This window comes from Apteryx mantelli, chromosome 1 (genome assembly GCF_036417845.1).
Source record: "Apteryx mantelli isolate bAptMan1 chromosome 1, bAptMan1.hap1, whole genome shotgun sequence".
Classification (NCBI taxonomy): Eukaryota; Metazoa; Chordata; class Aves; order Apterygiformes; family Apterygidae; genus Apteryx; species Apteryx mantelli.
This window is the reverse complement of record NC_089978.1, coordinates 209,947,251-209,970,302: the sequence shown is the minus strand read 5'-3', so window position 1 is coordinate 209,970,302 and position 23,052 is coordinate 209,947,251. Positions and strand designations below refer to the sequence as shown.

The window sequence follows — 23,052 nt, the reverse complement described above, 5'->3', positions numbered from 1 at the left end:
CACGGGGCTTGTGGTCGTGCCGGCATCTGCCCCAGAGGTGTGATGGCTCTCTGCAATGTTGCTTCTGCACCCAGCAGCTTTCTGAGGCTGCTATGGCAGGTGAGCAACAGAAACTATGGGTTTGTGCTCATGGCAGGATTTATTCAACATCTTGATGGTTTTAAATGTACTGTGGAAAGAGAAAATAACAGGAAGTTGAATTGTATAGAGACCTATTCAGTCCTGGGTACCAGGCAACCATCTGAAGGTGTTGGATGGCACCACTGAATAGTGGAATATTGCGACTTTCTTGTAAAAACAGTGACTGTTTCTCTCTTATCACTCCTCTTTCTATGTACTTTTTGACAACGTCACAAAGTTTCTTTTTTCCTTCCAAAACAAACCAACTGATAAGATTTTCAAACTCTTATTTCAGCCTTTTGAAGGTCATCATCCTATTATTATTCCTCTTCTTCTCATGTTATTCTTCATTTTTGTCATACATGACTTGAGATGTAATTCACTGCTGTTAAATCAAGGCTGTTTTACATTCTTGTGAATCAGTATAGTTTCTTGCAAAAAGTCTTAGGGCCCCATACTAGTACATGACAGATGTTAGATCTTGTACTTCAAGAGGATCAGGCTGCTCAAAAGCTCATGTCCCAGCATTATAAAGATCTGGAAAGCACATCTGGAGAGAAATAAAGTATGCTTTTGACAAGCATCAGGTAAAACAACAAAGCCTTTTAGGGGAGTAAAGCAGAAGAATGACAATTAGGGTAGGGGGCCTTTGCATCTGCTTGTCAGGACTGTAGAACTGCCTATATTATGGTTTCAGCCTTCCAGGATGAAAAATTCATTGTTATACCAGACTCGGTAAAAGAGTATCATATGCCTAAAGAAATGAAAAACCTCAATTAAATCAGAACACAGAATGACTTTCAAAGAGGGAAAATTGCCAATTGTACGTATGCTGTCTGTAGTTCATCTGACTGCTCCTTAAAATAAACTTTGGTCATCTTGCAGAATATACTCAGCTATCAGGAAAATTTTGATACGTTTAACTTGAGCTGGGATGCTGATATTTTTTTTCTCCTGCACCATGTGTAAGTCCTACTGCTGGTACAAACTTTTGTTTTTGAATCTGTATGTAGCAAATCAAAGGCTGTAGGCACCTTCTATTGTAAATATACATTTTTAAGCTTCAGTTTGGAATATGCTTTTTGCCAAAAATATCGGCTGATGCTTTTCACGGAATATTTAGGATGTTTTAGTGCATTTGTTACCACCTGGTGAAGTAAACAGCTGTGTTTGAAGAAAAAGGGTGAATCTAAAAAACACACTTTGAAGGTCAGAAATTTGTGTAGGTTCCTAAACTTATGTCAGAATTTGAGTGATTCAGGTTTATGTCATTGGGCAGGCTACAGCTGTTGTTCTCGAGCTGGCATTTTCTCAGGCTGCCAGAAAGCATCTGCATCACTGAGCATGTTCTGTATATTAGAGCAAGAAGAGCAAGAGCTGCAGGACCTTTACTCTCTGCAGCCACAAAGGAAGGACAGCTAATTCCAGTCGGGAGCAGAGTGGCTCTCTGCAGCCTCCTCTAGCCCTTGCCTGCTCGGAAATCTGGTAAAAAATTGGCAGGAGTAATGGTCTGGTCTGCATAGGGAGAAGTGGGGTTCGTGGTACCAAATTAATGGACTGAGTAGCTCAGCTTCAATCCCGAAATAATAAAGATCTTATGGAAGTTGTGAGCATCTGGGAACCTTGCACACAGGTATTTTTTTGTGTCTGTTATGAATACAGGCTTTTTTTTTTTTTGATTATGAAAGTCTGCTGCTTTTTGCCTTTAGGTGAAGATGACAGAATTTATTTGTAAGCTTTTTATAAACTTGGAACAAAAAGGTTTTGAAGTTACTGACAAAAAGCAGCAATAATAAGATTATCAACTTGTAATGGGCAGATAAATAGGAATAGCTGTAAGGAGAAATATATTTTAATTTATTGCCATTTGTGGTGTGCAGTGACTTTCAATATAATAGAAATAATTAGGTGGGAATGTTGTTTGTTCCTTTTTGCAGGAAAATCTTTATATAGTACAAGTCAAAAGACTTTTGGCAGAGGTTCAATAGCAAATGCCATTTGAAAAAATGATTTAAGGTTGAATGTATGAAGCAACAGGTTAGAAATCTATCAGATTGCAATTTTTCTTCTTGGGAATATATGTCAGAGCTTAGTGTGATAATGATTTTCTATACTTTTCTTATGACAAATAGAATTTCAGAGAAGGAAGCAATGCAGTTATTTATAGACTTTTTTCCTATAATTATAAACATGATCCATACTCCAGCTTAAAAGAGATGAAGGGGAACTATATCTGGAAATGTTTATTAATCATGTTGAATTTGATTTATATATTTGTCTTTAATAATGGAAAATGATGCACCCCTAGCTGAACAATGCTTAAAGTTGTTTTGTCCTAAAGTTATGATAAAATTGGCAGAGACGGGATTTTTAACCCAATTCTTTTTTCCACATATATTTGTAGTGTTATGCTGAGATGTTATATTACTAATGACTGCTTTCAACAGTAGAAATAAAATATGTTCCCTCATTTGCTACTTTATGTTTTTCAGATGTGAGCACCATTGCAAATAAATATGACAAAAGATTATATGTTATTTGTATGATCATTAAGTACAGCTGATAACTATTTTAGCTGCATTTTATTCTGCTTACATTTGGAGTGAAAGCATTGAACATTTCAAACCGAGACATTCTGAAACAAGAATTTTGCATTTAATAAACTGGTGGGAAATTGGTACCAGGTCACAGGGAGCATAATACCTCATCATGTATTATATAGATATATATGTATGTAATAATATAATAATGATAATGTGTTATCAGTTTGTGCAGAAAAATCTGACACCTCAGTATATAATCCCATATACATTTTTCTGAACTGTACAGGTTTAGCCAGTCAGTTATCAGTTAGCCTTTTTTAACCTGCAAAATAATTATCAGTACTAAATATTATACCAACTGCATGCCTTAACTAGAAAACTTTGCACTTTTGTCATCTGAGAGATGACAGAAACATGAAGGAAAATGAGCCACTGAGACTTTACAAGTGATTCATTGCTTCTGTCAAAGCAATATATTTTTAATGCTTTCATTTGTCTTTTACTTGACAGGAGGCATTGTTGATAAGGACCTTCGTCACTACCTCAATTTACGGTTCCAGAAAGGTTCGGTAGACCACGAGCTCCAGCAGATCATAAGAGACAATCTCTACCTCCGCACAGTGCCATGTGAGTAGGGTGGAGATGAACAAATCTATTTTCTTGGTGGCAACAGATTGGCCAAATTAATGTTGCTGAGACCACTCGTAAAGCATGAAAAGTTGTATTGTAGATGAAGCAGTCTTCCTGTAGGCAGATAGTGACTTGGTTCATGTCTTCCACATTATTTTTGAGGAACTAAACTGTCTAATTCTGAATTAATTCCTGAAACTGCATGATGTTTTCGAAGTTGTAGCTCTGATCAACTGTGGATGTAGAAGAGTAATCTTTTTTTCTGCAGTTCCGCAGAAAAACAAATTTAAAAAAATTTGACAGTTTTCCTGGGTAGTTAAATTGGTGTCCAACAGAGAGAGTTTGATCTGCCTCAGATTTCACAGTATTATCCTTTACTGAATAACACTGAGGGATTTAGAATGCAACAGGGCAATGGAGGAAACATGCTAGGAAATTTTGTTGTTCAGGTGCAGCAGGCATTGCCATAGATGTTTATATTGTCTTGCACATACATTTGTTCTCTTGTTGTCATATAAGCTGATTGTGTCTAGATATAAAATATTCTGAAACATCCAAAAGCATTTTTGTAGATATTGAAATTACTCACTTATATGGTAGTCATGAAATTAAGCACAGTAACATCAGCAATGTCAAAATAACAGGGCAATGCCTTTCAGAACAGCTCTGTTTTGCTGACAGACAATAAATCATTCAAAACGGAATAAAATTCCATTATTCTTACCTCATAAAATAATTGCTTGGTGGATGGAAAATTGGGCTTCTGGTTTTGGTGAAAAGAGTGCACCTCTGAACTTGCAGGCTTGACACTGGAATGATAGGCAGGGGAAGGTATGCTGAATACGTCAGTGTGCTATTTATATGGTAATAGGTGGATGTTCTTTGAAAGCTGTGTTGTTGTCAATGCTACTGTACAATTTTTTTTTCGTTACACTAAGAATGGAGGTTTGAAGCACCAAAAAAGAGGTTCAAACATTTCCCTCTTCTTTTGGAAGCTGAAGGTAAATAAACACAATACTTAATTTCAGAGTTCCATTTGCCCCTGATTAGCAATAAAGGTTGAATAAAATTAGAGAATGTTTATTCTGCATGTAGAAAATCAGCAACATTATTTTTATGTGAGATTTATGATGATTTAGGTTTGTCTGGAGGTGCTGAGAAACATTAGAGCTGAAGTACAAGTGGAAGGAGAAAGATGTTTTGAGATAAAATCTAAGCTTAGTGGAGTACTTTCAGAAAGACCCACTTCTTAGGATGTCTAGGAGGCCATTAGCATAGGAATATATTTATAATAACCCTACCACACACTTGTTAATGCTGGAGACCCAGATTAAAAAAAAAAAAAAAAGCAGCAGTATCGCAACTAGCGTGAAATAATACCAGCTTGTGCTACATATGTTTCCTAATGTTAACTTTCGTAGTGGTGAGAAGATCTACAAGTAAGAGAAATTTCAGAAGTCTACTGATTCTTATGTGTTTAGGAAAGGCAGCAAGTCACCAAGACATGGAACCATTTTATGCCCTTGGTGCGCACATATAGCAAATAGTGTAGGTGTGCAATATGGACATGATATGACTCTAAGTTTTTTTTGAAATCAAGGGAATAAAACGTTCTTATCTGGGAAGTGAAGTATGTTACTGACAGGAGCAAATTTGTCATTCAGGAAGGAGCACTCAGCCACAAAGACCACAATTCAGAACCTATAAACACTTAATGATTTATTAAGTGATTTATTCTTTTTACTCATCTTCTGTGTCTTCTTACACAGTTAGATTCTTGGGTCATTATTGTATTACATTTTGAGCAGCTTTAGCTAAATAAGAGCTAGGTTTTCAAAAACAGTTTAGTGACATGGATGACAACTGCTGAATTGCTAACTAAACAGGCATGATCTTGGATATAATGGAAGACTGTTTCCATGCATGGTTTAGTGGTGGTGGAAAAAATAATGCATGAGTAGAATATTTTCTTCAAAATTTTCTTGAAAATCCTATGAAAATAGGCTTTCCAAAATGTGGATATTTTAAAATAAAGCAATTAACAAATGCAGGCAGGGTTATACTTGATTTGCTAAAGCTTCCATACTGAACTAGAGAAAAAGCACACCATCACACAGACTGCATGCCAGATTTCCACTCTTTCCCCAAAAGAGTCATAATTAAGATTAATTTTTTTATGCAATTTTATTCTGTCTCCCGCATTCAAGTTTAGGAGGGAAAATGTTCCTCAAGTATTTCCTTATTTTCATGTAACTTAACTAATTTTTGAATAATGAACTTACTTACTTTTTAAGGGTGCCATTATTACTTTGGATAGTCATTTTTTTGGAGCTCTGTACAAAGGCTAAAAGTAATGGTTAGCAGTACAATAGTATAGTATGCAGCTTGTAGGAAGAAGATTTCACTAGTATCTGCAGCAGCATTTAACTGACTGTACCATTGCCAACAAGTTCTCTTAATAATAGCTATAGACTAACCACGTGCTTATTACTAACCTTGCAACGGATACCAATGCAGCAAAAGAAGCATTCCGTATAGTCAAATTATTATGCAGGAAAAAAAATGCAGAGAAGGCCAACTGCAGGCAACATTATTTCCAATGAAAAGGTTGTAACCTGAAGAGAAAAGGTCTGAAAAATAGATGGCAGCCTTTTCCCTTTACAAACACACCTACAATCTTTCCTCAGTTGTAGAAGTGTAATTGGCAGTGAAGCCAAGAGAACCTTTATAAGAGGTTCCTTGACCTTGAATTTTTATTCTTCTTTGCTTTTTGTTCAGACTGCTGGCACTGACCTTAGCAATGCAAGGGACACGACCACTTGTTTCTCAGCAATAAGCCTTCCTAGTCAGGCTGGGCATCTGCAAGGCAGGCTAAGCCATCTGCCACACACATCTCACTCGAATGAGTGAGTATTCTCTGTGAAGCTAGGAAGCGCAGGACCAAATCCATACCTGTTTTAAATCAGGATAAGCCAAATATAGTTAGAAGAGATAAGGCAGCATGTTCCAGGTGAGAATTTGAACTCTACATTATATTTTAGCCTGTGTGGAGAAAAGAGTGGATGGGCCAGAAGTGCATATGATGAGGAAAATTGATGAACTCTGCCCTCTGAAACTGTGGTCCGTGTGGACAGGATAAAGAAGACAATTTGAATTGTTTGTTTTTGTGTTCCTTGCATTTCGCTATCTGTCTTTAATATTGCAGTGCTGCTTTCTACCAAATTAGAAATGGCCATTTAACCTGCAGAGTCAAATGCTGCCTACCATAAGGGGCTGCAGTTCTCAATACCATATGAAATTGATTTTCATTGCGTTGTCAACAGGAATTACACGCATATATCCCAGAGCAGAACGTGCGACTGGATTTGCAAGGTTTTTGTGGAGATGCAGCAGTTAGTTAGCTCTGCCCCCAGAGCTGTGTGACAGAAGTAATGAAACTGATACACAAACAAGAAAATGAAGAAAAAGCTCTGTTAATTTAAAGCTGAGTTAGAAAAGCAATAAAGCTTTCAGCAGGCAAGGTCAGGAGACTGAAACTTTTTTAAAGATACAGTATTGCAAATAATATAAAAGAAAATGCACTCTTCAGAAGGAAGAACTGACAGTGGTCTTCTGTTAGGGCGCAGCTCTTATCTCAGTGCAAGCAGGAAGCCTGAGCTTCAGGTGTAGGAAATCCAAAAGTAATACAGATAAGAGGCATGTTCAGGAACTCAGAGGAAAGCAAAAAATGATAAAAGGCAGTTCTGGAGGAAAGAAAGGTTCACAGGTCTCCACATTCAAAAGACCTGACTGAAGTTTGGGTCATGCATTTTCATCTCCTCTTTCTGTTGTATGACTTTTCAGCATATTTTTCATACCCTAAATTTATTCATATGTTAGGAGCAGTGAGCATTGAGGAGCACTGACCACTGAGGTATGCTATGATACAGAAAAATACCCACGGTAAGAAGCGATACTTGTTAAACACAGATAAGCAGTATCAGACACTCTCCCTTTCTGTCTGGGTCCAGGGATCTGGAGAAAAGCCTGGAAACATATCTGATACTGTAAATGCTGTAGACAGACAACAATTTAGTCATGCTGCACCTTGTGCTTGATAACGCTGTCAGCAAACTGCAGTTGCTCCCCGGGCAAGCAGCTTTTCCGTATTCCTTGCTGCAAGAAAAGATGGCTTTAGCTTAGTGTCATCACAAGAAAAAAGCTTTATGGAGACTACATGATAGGAAGGCAGTTTTGGTAGTGATGCTGGTGGTCAATCCTGTCTCCTTTGGTATGTCCTTCCAAGCAGTTGCAAATTCCACCTCTGTAAGAGCTTGCAGAGTAGTGGAGCTCTGACTGAAAATTGAGTCCGTATGTTTCCCTCCCAGACAGGGAATACAAAGTGAGAATCACAGAATCGCTGAGGTTGGAAGGGACCTTTGGAGATCATCTAGTCCAACCCCCCTGCTCAAGCAGGGTCACCTAGAGCACATTGCACCGGATTGCATCCAGATGTGTTTAGAATATCTCCAGAGAAGGAGACTCCACAACCTCTCTGGGCAACCTGTGCCAGTGCTCTGTCACCCTCACAGTGAAAAAGTTTTTCCTCATGTTCAGATGGAAGTGTCTGTGTTTCAGTTTGTGACCATTGCCTCGTGTCCTGTCGCTCGGCACCACTGAAAAGAGTCTGGTCCCATCCTCTCGACACCCTCCCTTCAGATACTTGTACACATTGATAAGATCTCCTCTCAGCCTTCTCTTCTCCAGGCTAAACAGGCCCAGCTCTCTCAGCCTTTCCTCATAAGAGAGATGCTCCAGTCCCCTAATCATCTTTGTAGCCCTTTGCTGGACTTGCTCCAGTAGTGCCACATCCCTCTTGTACTGGGGAGCCCAGAACTGGACGCAGTACTCCAGATGTGGCCTCACCAGGGCTGAGTAGAGGGGGAGGATCACCTCCCTCGACCTGCTGGCAACACTCTTCCCGATGCACCCCAGGATACCATTGGCCTTCTTGGCCACAAGGGCACATTGCTGCCTCATGCTTAACTTGGTGTCCACCAGCGCTCCCAGGTCCTTCTCCGCAGAGCTGCTTTCCAGCAGGTCAATCCCCAACCTGTACTGGTGCATGGGGTTATTTCTCCCCAGGTGCAGGACCCTGCACTTGCCTTTGTTGAACTTCATGAGGTTCCTCTCTGCCCACCTCTCCAGCCTGTCCAGGTCTCTCTGAATGGCAGCACAGCCCTCTGGGGTATCGGCCACTCCTCCCAGTTTTGTATCGTCGACAAACCTGCTGAGGGTGCGCTCTGTCCCTTCATGCAGGTCATTGATGAAGAAGTTGAACAAGACTGGACCCAGTACTGACCCCTGGGGGACACTGCTAGCTACAGGCCTCCAACTAGACTCTGTGCCACTGATCACAACCCTCTGAGCTCTGCCATTCAGCCAGTTCTCAATCCACCTCACTGTCCACTCATCTAACCCACACTTCCTGAGCTCGTCTATGAGGATGTTATGGGAGACAGTGTCAAAAGCCTTGCTGAAGTCTAGGTAGACAACATCCACTGCTCTCCCCTCATCTACCCAGCCAGTCATTCCATCACAGAAGGCTATCAGATTGGTTAGGCATGATTTCTCCTTGGTGAAGCCATGCTGACTACTCCTGATCACCTTTTCTTCCACATGCTTGGAGATGGCCTCCAGGATGAGGTGCTCCATCACCTTTCCAGGGATGGAGGTGAGGCTGACTGGCCTGTAGTTCCCTGGGTGCTCCTTCTTGCCCTTTTTGAAGACTGGGGTGACATTAGCCTTCTTCCAGTCTTCAGGCACCTCTCCTGTCCTCCATGACCTTTCAAAGATGATGGAGAGTGGCTTAGCAATAATGTCCGCCAGCTCCCTCAGCACTCTTGGGTGCATCCCATCAGGGCCCATGGATTTGTGGGTGTCAAGTTTGCTTAAATGATCTCTAACCCACTCCTCCTCCACCAAGGGAAAGTCTTCCTTCCTCCAGACTTTCTCTCTTGCCTCCAGGGTCTGGGGTTCCTGAGGGCTGGCCTGAGCAGTAAAGACTGAAGCAAAGGCGGCATTCAGTAACTCTGCCTTCTCTGCATCCTTCGTCACCAGGGCACCCACCCCATTCAGCAAAGGCCCCACATTTTCCCTAGTCTTCCTCTTGCTACTGATGTATTTGAAGAAGCCCTTCTTGCTGTCCTTGACATCTCTCGCCAGATTTAATTCCAAACGGGCCTTAGCCTTCCTCATCGCATCCCTGCATACTCTGACAACGTTCCTATATTCCTCCCAAGTGGCCTGTCCCCCTTTCCACTTTCTGTAGACTTCCTTCTTCTGGTTGAGTTTTGCCAGGAGCTCCTTGCTCATCCATGCAGGTCTCCTGCCCCCTTTGCTTGACTTCCTACTCACAGGGATGCACCGCTCTTGAGCCTGGAGGAGGTGATGCTTGAATATTAACCAGCTCTCTTGAACACCCCTTCCTTCTAGGGCCCTAACCCATGGGATTCCTCCAAGGAGGTCCCTGAAGAGGCCAAAGTTTGCTCTCCTGAAGTCCAGGGTTGCGATCCTGCTTAGTGCCCTGCTGCCTCCTCGCAGGATCCTGAACTCCACCATCTCATGGTCACTGCAGCCAAGGCTGCCCCCGACCTTCACATCTTCCACCAGTCCTTCTTTGTTTGTTAGTACAAGGTCCAGCAGCACACCTCTCCTTGTTGGCTCCTCCACCACCTGTGTCAAGAAGTTGTCACCAATGCTCTGCAGGAACCTCCAGGACTGTTTGTGCCTAGCTGTGTTGTCTTTCCAGCAGATATCGGGGTGGTTGAAGTCCCCCATGAGAACCAGGGCCTGGGATCGTGAGGCTACTTCCAGCTGTCTGTAGAAGGCCTCATCGACTTCCTCATCCTGATCAGGTGGCCTGTAGTAAACACCCACAACAGTGTCACCCATGCTAGCCTGCCCTTTAATCCTTACCCACAAGCTCTCGACTCGCTCTTCATCCACCCCTAGGCACAGCTCAATACATTCCAGTTGCTCTCTCACATAAAGAGCAACTCCGCCACCTCGCTTTCCTGGCCTGTCTTTCCTAAAAAGCATGTAGCCATCCATGACAGCACTCCAGTCATGCGAGCTATCCCACCATGTCTCTGTAATGGCAATGAGATCATGGCCCTGCGACCGCACACAGATCTCTAGTTCTTCCTGTTTGTTCCCCAAGCTGCGTGCGTTGGTGTACAGGCATTTCAGGGAGGTGATCGAGCATGCAGGTTTCCCAGGAGGGGTAAAGGAGGGTCCTCCATAGCCACATCCCATGCACACTTCCCTGGCTGCATTCACCTGTTGGAGGCATCCTGACTTGAGCAGTCTTTTGCCAACTACCCTGTCACTATAACTCTCCCCTTCCCCCATCTTTCCTAGTTTAAAGCCCTCCTTACCAGGTTGGCCAACCTGTTGGCAAAGACCCGCGTGCCCCGCCTCGTGAGGTGGATCCCATCTCTCGCCATCAGTTGTCGATCTTCAAACAGGGTCCCCTGGTCGTAGAAACCAAAACCCTGTTGCCAACACCAGCGGCGCAGCCAGTCATTAACTTGGAAAGTCCGTCTCCTCCTCCTCTCATCCATCCCCCTCACTGGCAGGATTGAGGAGAAGATGACCTGGGCTCCCAGACCCTTGACCACCCTCCCCAGAGCTCTGAAATCCTGCTTGATGGTCTCCAGTTTGCCCTTGGTGCCATTGGTGCCCACATGGAAGAGCAGCAGTGGGTAATAGTCCGAAGCATGGACAAGCCTTGGCAGTCTTTCCATGACGTCTCGCACGCAAGCCCCTGGCAGGCCACAAACCTCTCTAGACAAGAGGTCAGGTCGGCAGATAGATGCCTCCGTCCCCTGCAGCAGGGAGTCCCCCACAGCAATCACCTGCCGCTTCTTCCGGGCGTTCCGGCAGGGCACAGGGTCTGTTGTCCCAGGTACTCCCCTTGCAGCCATGCCCATCTCCTCCTCATCCTGGAGGGCACTAAACCTGTTCTTCAGCTGCAAGTCTTCGGGAGGAGTAGGAGCCTTTCTCCTCCCACGAGCAGTGACCAGTTTCCAGCCTTCTTCTACGATGTTATGATGTACCGTTTCACACGGCACAGAGCCCTCTGGCAACTCCACTGCTGTGGGGGGTTGGGACTCCTGGAGCTGCACAGTCTCCGAGAATACCCTGTCTATCTCTTGCTCTGCTTCTCGGATGCTGCGCAGCCTACTGACCTCCTCCCGTAACTCCCTTACCTGACGACACAGCTCGCCAACAGCAGCACACCTCCTGCAGGAGAGCTGGCTGCCAGCCCAGGCCTCCCGGAGAGGCCCCAAGCGCTCCCTGCAGCCTGAGACCTGTAGAGCCGCATCTGCTGTCAGAGGGTCGGTCTGGGTCCAAGCCTCTGACACAGCAACTCCAACAGCCACTGGGGAACGCGCTGTGCGGCGTGTCACGACCATACCTGAGGAAGCGTACACCACAGGGAACAGAAACGAAGGGCCCTTCATGCACCCTGCTGCACAAACTGCTGCGCAAACTGCTGCGTCTGTTCACTGCCTCTGTTCGCTGCGCTCTAGGCCTGGCTCTTATATAGGCCTCTCCCTAGCACTGGCTAAGAGGGTGCTTGACCGCCCTAATCAAGGGCCACCGGGATCAAAGGCCCCAACTCCCTCTGGCCAGGGACAACCAAGAGAGCTCCTTAGCAGCAGCCACTCCTAGCTAGAGCTTTTCCCAGGAGCTTTTCCCAGGAGAAGTCAAGGCCTCCTGCAGTTGTCCTTGCCTAGCTTCCCCTTTCCTGTTCACAGCAATCACCTGCTAGTTCCTCGGGGGTCCTCAGGAAGCCCACAACTTCCAACAAGATCCTCAAGTTCTAGTCAGAGCCCAAACACTGCTGCGCAAACTGCTGCGTCTGTTCGCTGCCTCTGTTAGCTGCGCTAAGCAGCTGAGAGAGTGGAAGACATTCTGATTAGCAGCACCACGAAAAGTCAAACACTGACAAGCTTATTCATAGAAGTAGAAATCATCTATTAATTTGAAGAGATTCCTCTTGATATCCTCTGGGATATAACCTCAGTTAGATAGTGGTAATTGGGGTTGCTCAAGTGAACGACTCTCTCCCACTGCACTGATTCACACCAGTGGAGGATGCAGCCCGGAAGTTGGGCCATGTGTCAGAAGTGATAGTGTAAATAATAAAAAAGACAGTGCTGCCGGGAGGAAGTTTCCTTCCTAGTGTTTGTATTTAGAAAAAGTATAATGATGAAAGAATGGAGAGAAGGGGGTGTATGGTGCAGGCTTATTGGACTGGATACCAAAGTATTACTGTTAACCCAGAAGTTTTGGAGGAAGGCCAGTTTATTTAAGACATTTGTCAGAAAAACAGGAAAAAAAGGTTCAGTTTGTGAGTCAGCCACATGCTGTATCTGGGTGACCACAGGCAAGTAATACAGCCATTTTGGGTTGCAGTTCCCCACATACAAAGCAGTGATAATAATTCCTTCCTTTGCTGAGTTTGCCTATTGGCGCTATGATTGCTCAGCATTAGGTGAATATAGGTAGCACATTGAACCACAAATGTGGAACCTATGAACACTTAATATTACCTTTCCTTTCTGCTGTGATTTCTTCTTTTTAGTCCATCTTCTGTTATTTGCTTCTATGATTAGATGCTTGGGTCATTATTATATATATATTATTATATATATTATATATAACATATATATATTACATATTACATTTTGAGCAACTTTAAATAGGTGACAGATTTTCATAAATGATTTTGTTCTATTCTACTATGTTCTAGCCAAGGCTATGTATATTTAACCTACATGCTGCAGTATTTTCTATGTACTGTTGAAATGTTATAACTACAAAATGCTTCTGTCTAGTCCTCTTCCCAGAAGAGAAAATGTACGCAGTGAAATGTTTGTTTTGGCCAGACTTGCTTTTGTTTGTCTTAAACATATTGCCATTAACTTTTTTTTTCCTTTTTTTGAGATACTGAAGTCAATAAAATGCATTTGTACTTGGAGCAGAAAGCGTTCCAAGATGTGTGAGGACGTTCAGCCTCAGGGGATTCATTCCACACTTTCAGCTCTGGAGAGAGCTCTGTCTCCAGATCAGTCAGGGTGCTTCTGTCCTGTAGAGAGCTGCATTAGTTTAGAAGCTCTTAGTCATTCATAGTCTTCATCACAAGTACCAATGACAAGAAGTAAGGAATGCCTGGCTGTGTATATACTGTAGTATTAGGAGGCTTTGTCCCCCCCTCTCCCCCCACATTTGGGGTTAGCATAAAAGATTGATTTGTATTATTACTTTTATTACCTTTTAGTATTACTAGGAAGGGAAGTAACAGTAAAGGGTAAATATTGAAGGAAGTCCTAATTACATACCAACGTTCTCATCTGAATTTTCTGACTTCGAGGCTAAGAGAAGGAGGCAGTGGCATAAGTCAAGTGGTCAAATAAAATATATTGTGTGAGGATATACCCAACTCAGAAACTGCGTGTGTTTAGATATGCTGTTCTGAATAAGAATGGGAAATATGTATGGTTAATCTATATTTGGATAAATATTTAGGCTGCAAAATTTGGTTTGTAAAATACTTTGTTCCTCTTCTAAAGAAGTATACCTCTAAAAATATTCACAGGGGAGTATGTGAAACAGACTTGACAATAGTTTCATATATTTTTCTTATAAGTTTCTTCAGTGTCAACAGTGTCTTTGAAGAGTGAAAAATCAGTGCACAGCTCTGTTCTTAAAATAAACAAATTACAAAGGCCAAGTGTTGGCAGTTAAAAGATCTGCCAGTTTGACGTCATGTGGAACTATTCTTAGGATAAAATAACCTGTGCTTTGCGTACCATACTGCCAAGAAATGTCCTCATCCCTGAAAATAACAGTACCTAACTTTAATGAGTACTCTATTCTTTCAGAGAAGTGTTAGTTATTGCTCAGACTTGACTTTGATGGCTCAGAACGGAGCAATGCAGAGCTCTAGGGGAATGTTCTTGTTGTTCTCTACCTAATGGAGCACACCTCCATGGTATATTTAAGTAGAGTCACTGGCAAGTGTATTCAGACTTTTCTGTATCTCAAGAGAAATTAAAACAAATCAATTAATTAAGTGAGATGAGGGCCTCACTGTGCTATAAGCAGTGCAGTCACTAGTATCAGATGATGAGGAGGAGGTCACTGCTTCAAAAAACTGACAGACTAAATAGAAGAGAAAAGGAAGGCTGGTAAATGAACCCATAGCACAGACAGCATCTGAACTGACTTGCATGAAGTAGGGGGGTGGTTAAACCGGTGCCAGTGGGTCTTTTTTTTCTTCTCCGCTGCTACATATAGTATAATTCTTAACTACCTCCTGGGAAAGCACACATACACTGACCTGTTTCTTTAAAGACACTGAGAATGTCAGGTTTTAAGCGACTGGTTTGTGCGTCCTGGTATAATCACATTCCATGTGATTTTATGGAATTTTTGTGCGTGTTTCAGAACAGAGTGCTGAAAGGTAACCACCAGCACTGCATTGCCTGTCAGCCAGTGGGCACGAAGCACTGCTCGGGCTCAGGCTGTGTTCAGGCTGCGGGTACTGCGTTGCAGTCAGTTTGAAGTAGTAGATGCAAAAAAATCAAACAAATACCAATTTTGTTTTTTATTTATCAAAGTGAATTAAGATTTTACCTTAATTAAGAAGTAGGGTAAAGAGGTGCCAAAACTATGTCTACAAATAGCAAAGAAGTTGACTGAAAATACTATACTGATTGCTGATGGAGGATAAAACACATATCATTTCTATTACCTTTTCTCAGGAATTTCCCAGCTCTGCATATTGAAGGCATCTACTCAGTAATTAATCCATCTGTTTTAAATACTCACCTTAAAATAGTAGGTATCCAAAGAAAATAAATACTGTTCAAGAAGAAGGAATATGGAATGTTTCTGATGTAGTGTAAGTGTTGCATAATGTGAGTATAGATACAATGAAATATCCCTTAAAGGATTACATGAAGACATTAGGACATTTGCATTGACTCTGCAGTTACAATAGCCTATATTTCTCTGAGATACCCATGTCCAAATTGCATCTGAAAGACTGGGAGGTTGCTACTTCTGTCCTCTCACTTCCTATTCTTTCCAGCCCTTCATTCCCTTCACACTGTGATTTTTCTCTCCCATTTTAAAAATCAGATCATCCAAAATCAGTCATTTTTGCATACCATAAAGTCAATATTAATTATCTGCGTAACAGGTGATCTAATGCACTGCCAGCCAGAAAGCTGATATGATACCAGTGAAGTCACTCAAAGTTTTTACTTTGACTTTAATGAAAGCAGAAACAAATTCTGAAATTGCAAAACCCTACCTTTCTTAAGCAGTTTTCCTACAAAAGCATTATCACGTATCTTCCTTAAGTGATGTTAACCAGCATGTCATGTAAAGACTTGTGTGTCTGGCAAGCAGCTTAGCTTACTAATCATATCTGTATATAATTATCTGTATGTGATATAACACGTGCCTAATGCCAAACTAGAAGTTTGGTGACAAAATTTGCGCTGATTGTCCCAAAGAATCAATCCATTTTTAGTTTAACTTTAAGAAGGCTTTCTAGTCTTGCAAAATGAGTTCTCTAATTCACATGATACCGAAGGGATAAAGGATAGTGACAGTTTTAAAGGAATTTTGATGATAGCACTAATCTTACTGATTACTTGAGAACTAGAGCGAAACACTGAGGGGCAATAGCATAAATCTGATAAAATACTTTGTCCCTGCAGAAAAAGAACAGCAAATAATAGAAGAGGCCACAATTAAGTTATTTGCAAATACATGTCATAGCTCCTGACTTGCCTAAAGCAGCTTGAAGTTTGGATATTCTGGAGATTACATCCCCTACGACAGTAGGCATTTCCAGCCTAAAGATTTCAGAAGTCCTATTGACCTTTCTCCTGAAATAATGAAACTATCTTTGAAATTGTGAGAATTACTGATGCAATTAACAAAAATTGCAGCATTATTGAACATAATTCTATGATTTTTAAATCAGTTTTGCTATGTACTATGTGATTTTTTTTGTCCCCTTGATTTTAAAAGATTTAAAAATATATCTTCTAGATACATTTGGTTTATGTTTTCATGTTCCCATCTGCAGTAAAAATGGGTCAAAATATTATTTTTTTCCAAGGAATGCTTAGGGTCTTTATATCAAGGCAGAAGCAAGTACTAGATTTTGCCAATCTTGTGATAAAGCATAGTTAATACTGTTCATCTGGGAATGCTAGAAGTGATTGAACTGAAGTTGCCTCAAAAGAGGTCCTTCATTTTGGAACTTTTCCTTTCCTTGGATCACCTAAATCTAGATTTGTTGTCTTTCTTAGTATAATTAAAAGCCATTTTTTCATCTTCTCTGTCTTCTCTCAGTCTGCAGAAGATAACTGTCAGAGGCAATGAATAGTCCCTACTTTAGGTGGTGATTTTCATCTGAAAAACAGCTGAGCAGTGAACACAGACCACCAACAGTTGCCTTTAGAAATTCAGAACAATAACAGCAAGAGAAAAAATTCAGAGCTGTGTAAAAGGATCAATAATCAGAACTGAATGCCCAAATTAAGCTACTAAATCCATATCTGCCTAATTGAATAAAAAAGCCCAGTATAGATTTTGGCAAGATTTGCTTCTTTTGTTTTTCTCTTCTGGGGCTTTTGGCTATAATCACAACAAAACAAGATCGGTAGAAGTGAAGATGGGCTTCCTCATGGTGGATCATTTGGTACTGTGCAGTTTATATGAACTGTTAAGCATTTGACCCAATTCAGTTTCACCAAATAACCAGTTTGTTCATATATGTCTCTCTGATATGTATCCACAGTTCAGTAGCCTATTCACAGACCCTAGGTTGCTTATCCTTTGCTATAATCCCACGCTCCATGCTACGCTCCCTTCCTTTAAAAAGGTCATGGCTACAATCCAGTAATGAGATTTTATAACTGACACTACTTTAAAAATGCCTCCATCTTTGAGATTTTTGTCATGCCCCCACCTTTAGAGAACAAGTTATTCTTCATATATTCTGGGACTTGTGAAAAAAGAAGGAATTCCAAACCTTTTGTATATGGTAGGCTGAAGTCAGTAGACTAGTGCTTCCAGTGGCACCATGTTTTAGGTACAAAAGTGACCAGGCTGGAATAAAACCTTTTAATGAGGAAACAGACACTCAGGTCTGAAGAGATGCTTTTTAGCATCTGAAGAGTGAACAAAGTTTTGGGTTCATCAATGGGGGTGAGATTAATTTATAATTTACTGATGGAAAGCTCTTTTCTGCAAGTCTTTTCCTTTTCATTTCCCTTTATCCTGAGGATACTACTGTCCTCTTTTTGTCCTATGGCAGTTTGTCACAACTTCAAATTTCTCCTGTATCTCCAGGTTTTGATTCCACCCAATGCACTTTTCTTTTTCTGATCCATTACTGTTATTAACACGTCAACCTGTTGACTACCTATCAGTCTATTATGGATTACTCAAATCATTCTGTCAAATTTATTTCAGTGATTCTGAATAGGGAGATGTTCTTACTATTGAAATGGCAGAAATATGTTTTGGTAAAAAAATGCAGAAGTTCCAGATTATATTTCAAATGCAAGCAGTGATCTGGATTTAAGCACAGAACAGTGCTATAGCTTTAGTTTTAAAGTTCTTATCTTGAATTTTTAAAGGGTGGTATGGACATAAAATCATAAAAGGTTTTAGAAAAAAATGTGCTTTACAATTAGAGATTTTTAGTATTACATTTTTCAGTGAATTAAAGGTCATTAAATGACCACTAAAATACATGATATCCTGAATAATTCTCAGTATTTGCAAGTTCTGCTTACTTCTGTCATAGTGGAAGGTTATCAGCACTGCCTCCATTTGCTGACTGGGTTTACACTGCTGATATAGCAACTCTCTTCCCTACATCCATTTGAATACCAAGTGCAGCGAAGAGCAAGGCTACGGCTTTTTCTATCTATGGATGAAAAAGCTCCCTAAATCTCTGTATAGCTGTTCTGTTCTGTGCAGTTTCATATAATAAAAAGGCTTTTGTTCTTTTGCCCCACCAGGGAGACAGACTGGGAAAAGAGGATATCAGGAACCCATCCCCATACAGAGCTGCTATCCAGTTGTTGACAGTCTCAGTTGATAGCTGCAACATCTGCAAGCCAGCCCTGCTCGGTACAAAGTCCCTCGATCTGCCATGGCTGCGCAGTGTCTCCTGGTTGCCCCATGCTCTGCTCAGTTGCAGCTGATAAGGCTCTTCTGGCCACATACTTTGTTTCAATTTTTTAAGCCTAAATAGAAACAATTTATTTGAGGAAGATAGCAAAATCAGTCCTTGTGTATGAGCACAGGGTATTTAAAGCATTGTGGGCAGACTTAGACTCTTTTATGGCTTTTGGCAAAGAATTAATCTTGTACTAATTGGAATGTACTTGATTACACCAGGTCTGAGGAGTGCACATGTTTTAGCATTCCTCATTAAACCCATGTACCTACATATTGCCAGCATCAGTACCTAATCATTTATATTTTTTGTTATGAATAGCTTTGTATGATTTAAGAAGTGTAAAGCAGAAGATGATACTTTGTATGGTAATTTTGTCTCATAGTTTTATCTAATCAGAAATACTGATGTTAGAATAATATGGCTTGCAATGACATACAGATAAAAATAAAAAATGCAGAAATGGTTTTCCCAAAAGATATATTTGAGGTAGGGGCAACAAAGAGAGTCTTTAGTTAAAGAAGATGATGTGAACACATTGTTGAAATAGGGGAAGTGCTAGAGTAAACTAAAAATAGGTTGACAGCATTAAAAAATTTTAATGGTGTTTGAGTTGGCACATCAAATTTGATTAGTGGCCAACACAACCAGAATACCACTGTGAAGAAGCTGGTAGTATTGTTGCAGCTAAAACAACATCTTGTTAGCATATACTGCTTACGCTGCCAAGTTTTCATGTGTCTGAAGGGAATGAAATAGGATATAGCTGTCGTATGTCTAAAACTGTCATAGATGCCTAGCGGTCATTCTTATTCATATTCCAGTTACTTTATACTTCCATAGCAATGTAAAGAACCTCAGGGTTAGGTTCACAGAGGGACACTGGTAGATTTAGGTTCTTTCGGTTCTTGCATAGAACTGTGGTCATCAAAATCCCTGCTGATTTGCCATGTAACTTTATGGAGAGAGAAAATTTGTAGTTGCTGAAGTTTTCCACAATAAAAGTTCTTGTGCACTTAAAACATTGGTCTGAGCATTCACACAAATGTCCTAGCTCATGTCAGGACTGAATCTGTGAAGCCAAATGCTCCGGTCACCTCAGGGACAATACAAAACATGGTAGAAGTCTCAGATTTTGTTTGAGAACAGAGCTGGTGAAGAGAAGAAAGAAACGCCCCATGTCGTTGACTCCATATTACCAAACCCTGGCTGACTCCCTGCCTAGCAAGCTGGTGGTTTGGTATTTGCATCCCAGCCTCCATCCACTGGGCTGGAAGAGGAAGCTTATGACTTCAGGCCACAGATTTTAGACAGGTTAGAGAAGTTGGCTAACACCACAACTAATGCTGAGGTAATAGAGCTTTGCAATTATAGTTTCTACCATAAGTATCACTCCTTCCCAACTATACTTGGAGTTTTATATCCTCTGGATATTCTAGTGCAGCTACCTTCTAAAGCATAGGATAAAATCAGATCAGTTTTGTATTTCTCTTTTCTTTCTTTCTAAGTCCAGTGAGGAGATGGTGGAAGGTACAGCTGAGTAGTGAGTGATTCTACTCTTTGTGGTTTCATTCAAAGAATATTTGAAATAATGGAAAGTTTTTCATTGATTACCAAAGACTACGGAGCAGGTTTTTACTTTGCATTATGCAGAATTAGGTTTGGCTACAAAATATACCATTTTAATCTTTATTTTATCTTTCTGTGTTCTTCAAAGATAATGATAAGTTTCTACAGTGCTTCAAAGCTTGCCATGGGATCAGCAGTCATTTTTATCTACAATCTACCATTTAAATACACAGTTAACACGTTACTGACTCAGGAGCATGGCAGTTAGAACCAGAAACAATTTAGTAATCCAGATTTTTAGGCCTGTTTTAGAATTGTTGTCATCCTGGTTTTGTACTTTAGAATGCCATGGCCTGAGATCTTTATTTAAATGAATATGGCAATAGAGAGGCAGCCCTCATATCAGTGAAAGCCTCATCTGTGAGCCCAGTGGGCCACCTCATGTGCTCATGGGTTTGGCCAAAGCGCCAGGCTGCAGCTGGAGGAGGCACACCATCTGGCCAGGATTTGCACACGTCTGGTACGTGGAGCTGATGTCACTGAAATAGGCTGCAGCACTTCGAAAGGGGGCAGTCAGTGCTGAGATGGGAAGCAGAGGTGACAAATGGGAGGTTTGTGCCTTCTGCACCCGGTTCTTGCTGAATAGGAAAAGTCTGTCAGGTGATTTGAGCAAGAACTAGATCACATTTAGTATACGTCTATCAATATTAAGGATCAGTTCTAGCATAGATTATAACATGTAGTGTATAAACTCATTTTTTATTCTGCTTTTGAAATGTCTGTGCTCCGTTTGCTCCGAAGTAGACCTGTTCCAATAAATTCTGAATATTCCAATCAAGGGGGCTTGTGTTCTTGCATCTATTTTAAGGACTGCACATAGCTTACATAATTTTCAGGAATCACAATGAGATTTTTTTCTAGCACCTAGAATAGAACCATGAATTTCAGAGAAAATTCTTCCTTTCAGAATCTTTTCAAAAAACTTCTCCAGAGAGCTTTTAATTACTCCTGTTCTTTCCTGTCATTTTCATCAATTTGCATCTCCCAACTCTGATATGTCTTGTAGGATTTTTTAGAGATTTTTACTTTTTGGACTCTTCAGAATCAGATGCAAGATTATTTTTGGCCTGGCCTGTTAGCAGAGCTGCTCATTCCGAAATGGAGAAAAGAAGTGGAGGAAAGGCCAGGATATCTGAGGAATTCAGCAGTGATCATGTTTCTATTAGCCTCCAGTTGTTCCAGAAAATATTTGAAGTCCATGAGGCACTCTGTTTCCCGGAGGTCTTTTTGTCTACTAAGCTGAGAAAATATCCAAGTTGTATGCTTTAAAGAGTTTATTTCTATTAAGTAATTCCTATTTTACTGAAATTCTTTTAAAACTTCTGAAAAATCAATAGATCCTAAAAAAGAAAGAAAGCTTCTGCAAGATGCAATTATTCTGTCTTTGTCCCCCTTTTATTAAATGTGGAAGACTTGAGCAACAATAATAAACATAAGAAAATGTTAGTTCTTGTATAATACTCCATTATCATCATAAAGAGAATTCTGAATAAAGATTAAAGGTTTGTTTTTTAAAAAAAGGTTACAGATTTATGTTCTCTCCTCTACAAAAGGAGGAATCTTAAGAGGAGTGTAAATAAAAAATGAAAAAGATGAAGTAGAAGGGTCTGTTATAAAAGCCTCCCTTTTCTTTGCTTCTTTGCCTGATATTTTCCATCCATCAGACTTGGAGTAGTCTGAAATACAGACTTGTCGTGGGTGAAACTGAAGTGCAGTTTTGTCCTTTTTCCTGTAGCTCAGTACAGACCTTGGCAGTGACACCATCATTTTCCACCTAGGGCTTCATGCAGTGAGCGGTGTGCACAAATACCAACACTTTCACAGCACTACGGCACTGAGGTATCTTCTCTTAGTAACTTTAGGTTAAATTAATATAGTAATGACTTTAAAATTGAAAGATTATCTGAAATCCTAGAAATAAGGTTGCAATGTTTTGTACTGAAGGAACAAGCATTACAGAGTTGCCTTTCAAGGTCATGGATAAAGTTCAGTAAAAAGATGTGTTAAGCATTCATGTACAGCATATCTCACTTTTATTTTTAAAAACAAAAAATTCTTAACAGCTCATTAGTCACTGCAACCTTCTGATGGTATTTTCCACTGAGTTTGGAAACATGAACTAGGTTGCTAAGTGCAGCATTTAAGTGCATCATGGGCAGAGGCCAGGTGCTAGTCCTGTTGAATGGCAGAACTATTCCTGACTTCAGCAAGAGCTACCTGAGGCTCACAGTGCCGCAGTCGTTCTTCAGGACACATGAGGTGCAGTAACTGGTCTTCTACTTTTGAAACATCTGCATTCATAGCCAGTTACTAAAGATTACTCAAAAGTTGAATTTTAAGAGAATAATTATGGTTTTGGAGAGATAGTAGGCACTGAGCAGGAAATGTACCTCTTATCATGTGACCCAGCATGAGAACATCCTAGGTCTCAGAGTACATGTCAGTGGAGTAGACCACAAGACAGTTGTCTCTGAAGCCATTTGGATGGAACATATGGATAACATCTGAAGTTAAATTCTTACATGATTTGTTGAAATTTTTCTAAAGATACCCTCTTTCTTTAATAATCAGAAAATAGATCCTTGTTTTAGATTGAAGGTCACCTTAAATTCAGGGTATACTGTATGTGCATTCAAAATGAAAGACAGAACATTTTGTGTTTCATTTCATGAAGCCTTGATTACTGTTTCTTCCCCTGCCCGATGAATGTTTTGAGGTGGAGGGGGAACCCTGCCACCTTTACCTGGCTTAGACATTGGCAAAAATGAATAAATTGCTTGAGTGGGGATTGTAACCTACCAGGTATGAACATAAGCAAGTTACTTAGGAAATGGAGAGGTACAGTCGTAACTTGGAGTGCAGTTT

The 23,052-nt window shown here is 40.8% G+C and overlaps 1 protein-coding gene across 2 annotated transcripts in view; it reads left to right on the top strand.

The window, feature by feature from the left end:
- MAGI2 (membrane associated guanylate kinase, WW and PDZ domain containing 2) overlaps positions 1–23,052 on the top strand; it is a 781,658-nt gene that overhangs the window by 236,811 nt on the left and 521,795 nt on the right. For both annotated transcript variants that reach the window (XM_067316830.1, XM_067316827.1), the window contains exon 2: positions 3,174–3,290. In XM_067316830.1, the coding sequence (XP_067172931.1) occupies positions 3,174–3,290 (117 nt within the window). The remainder of the gene's footprint in view (positions 1–3,173; positions 3,291–23,052) is intronic.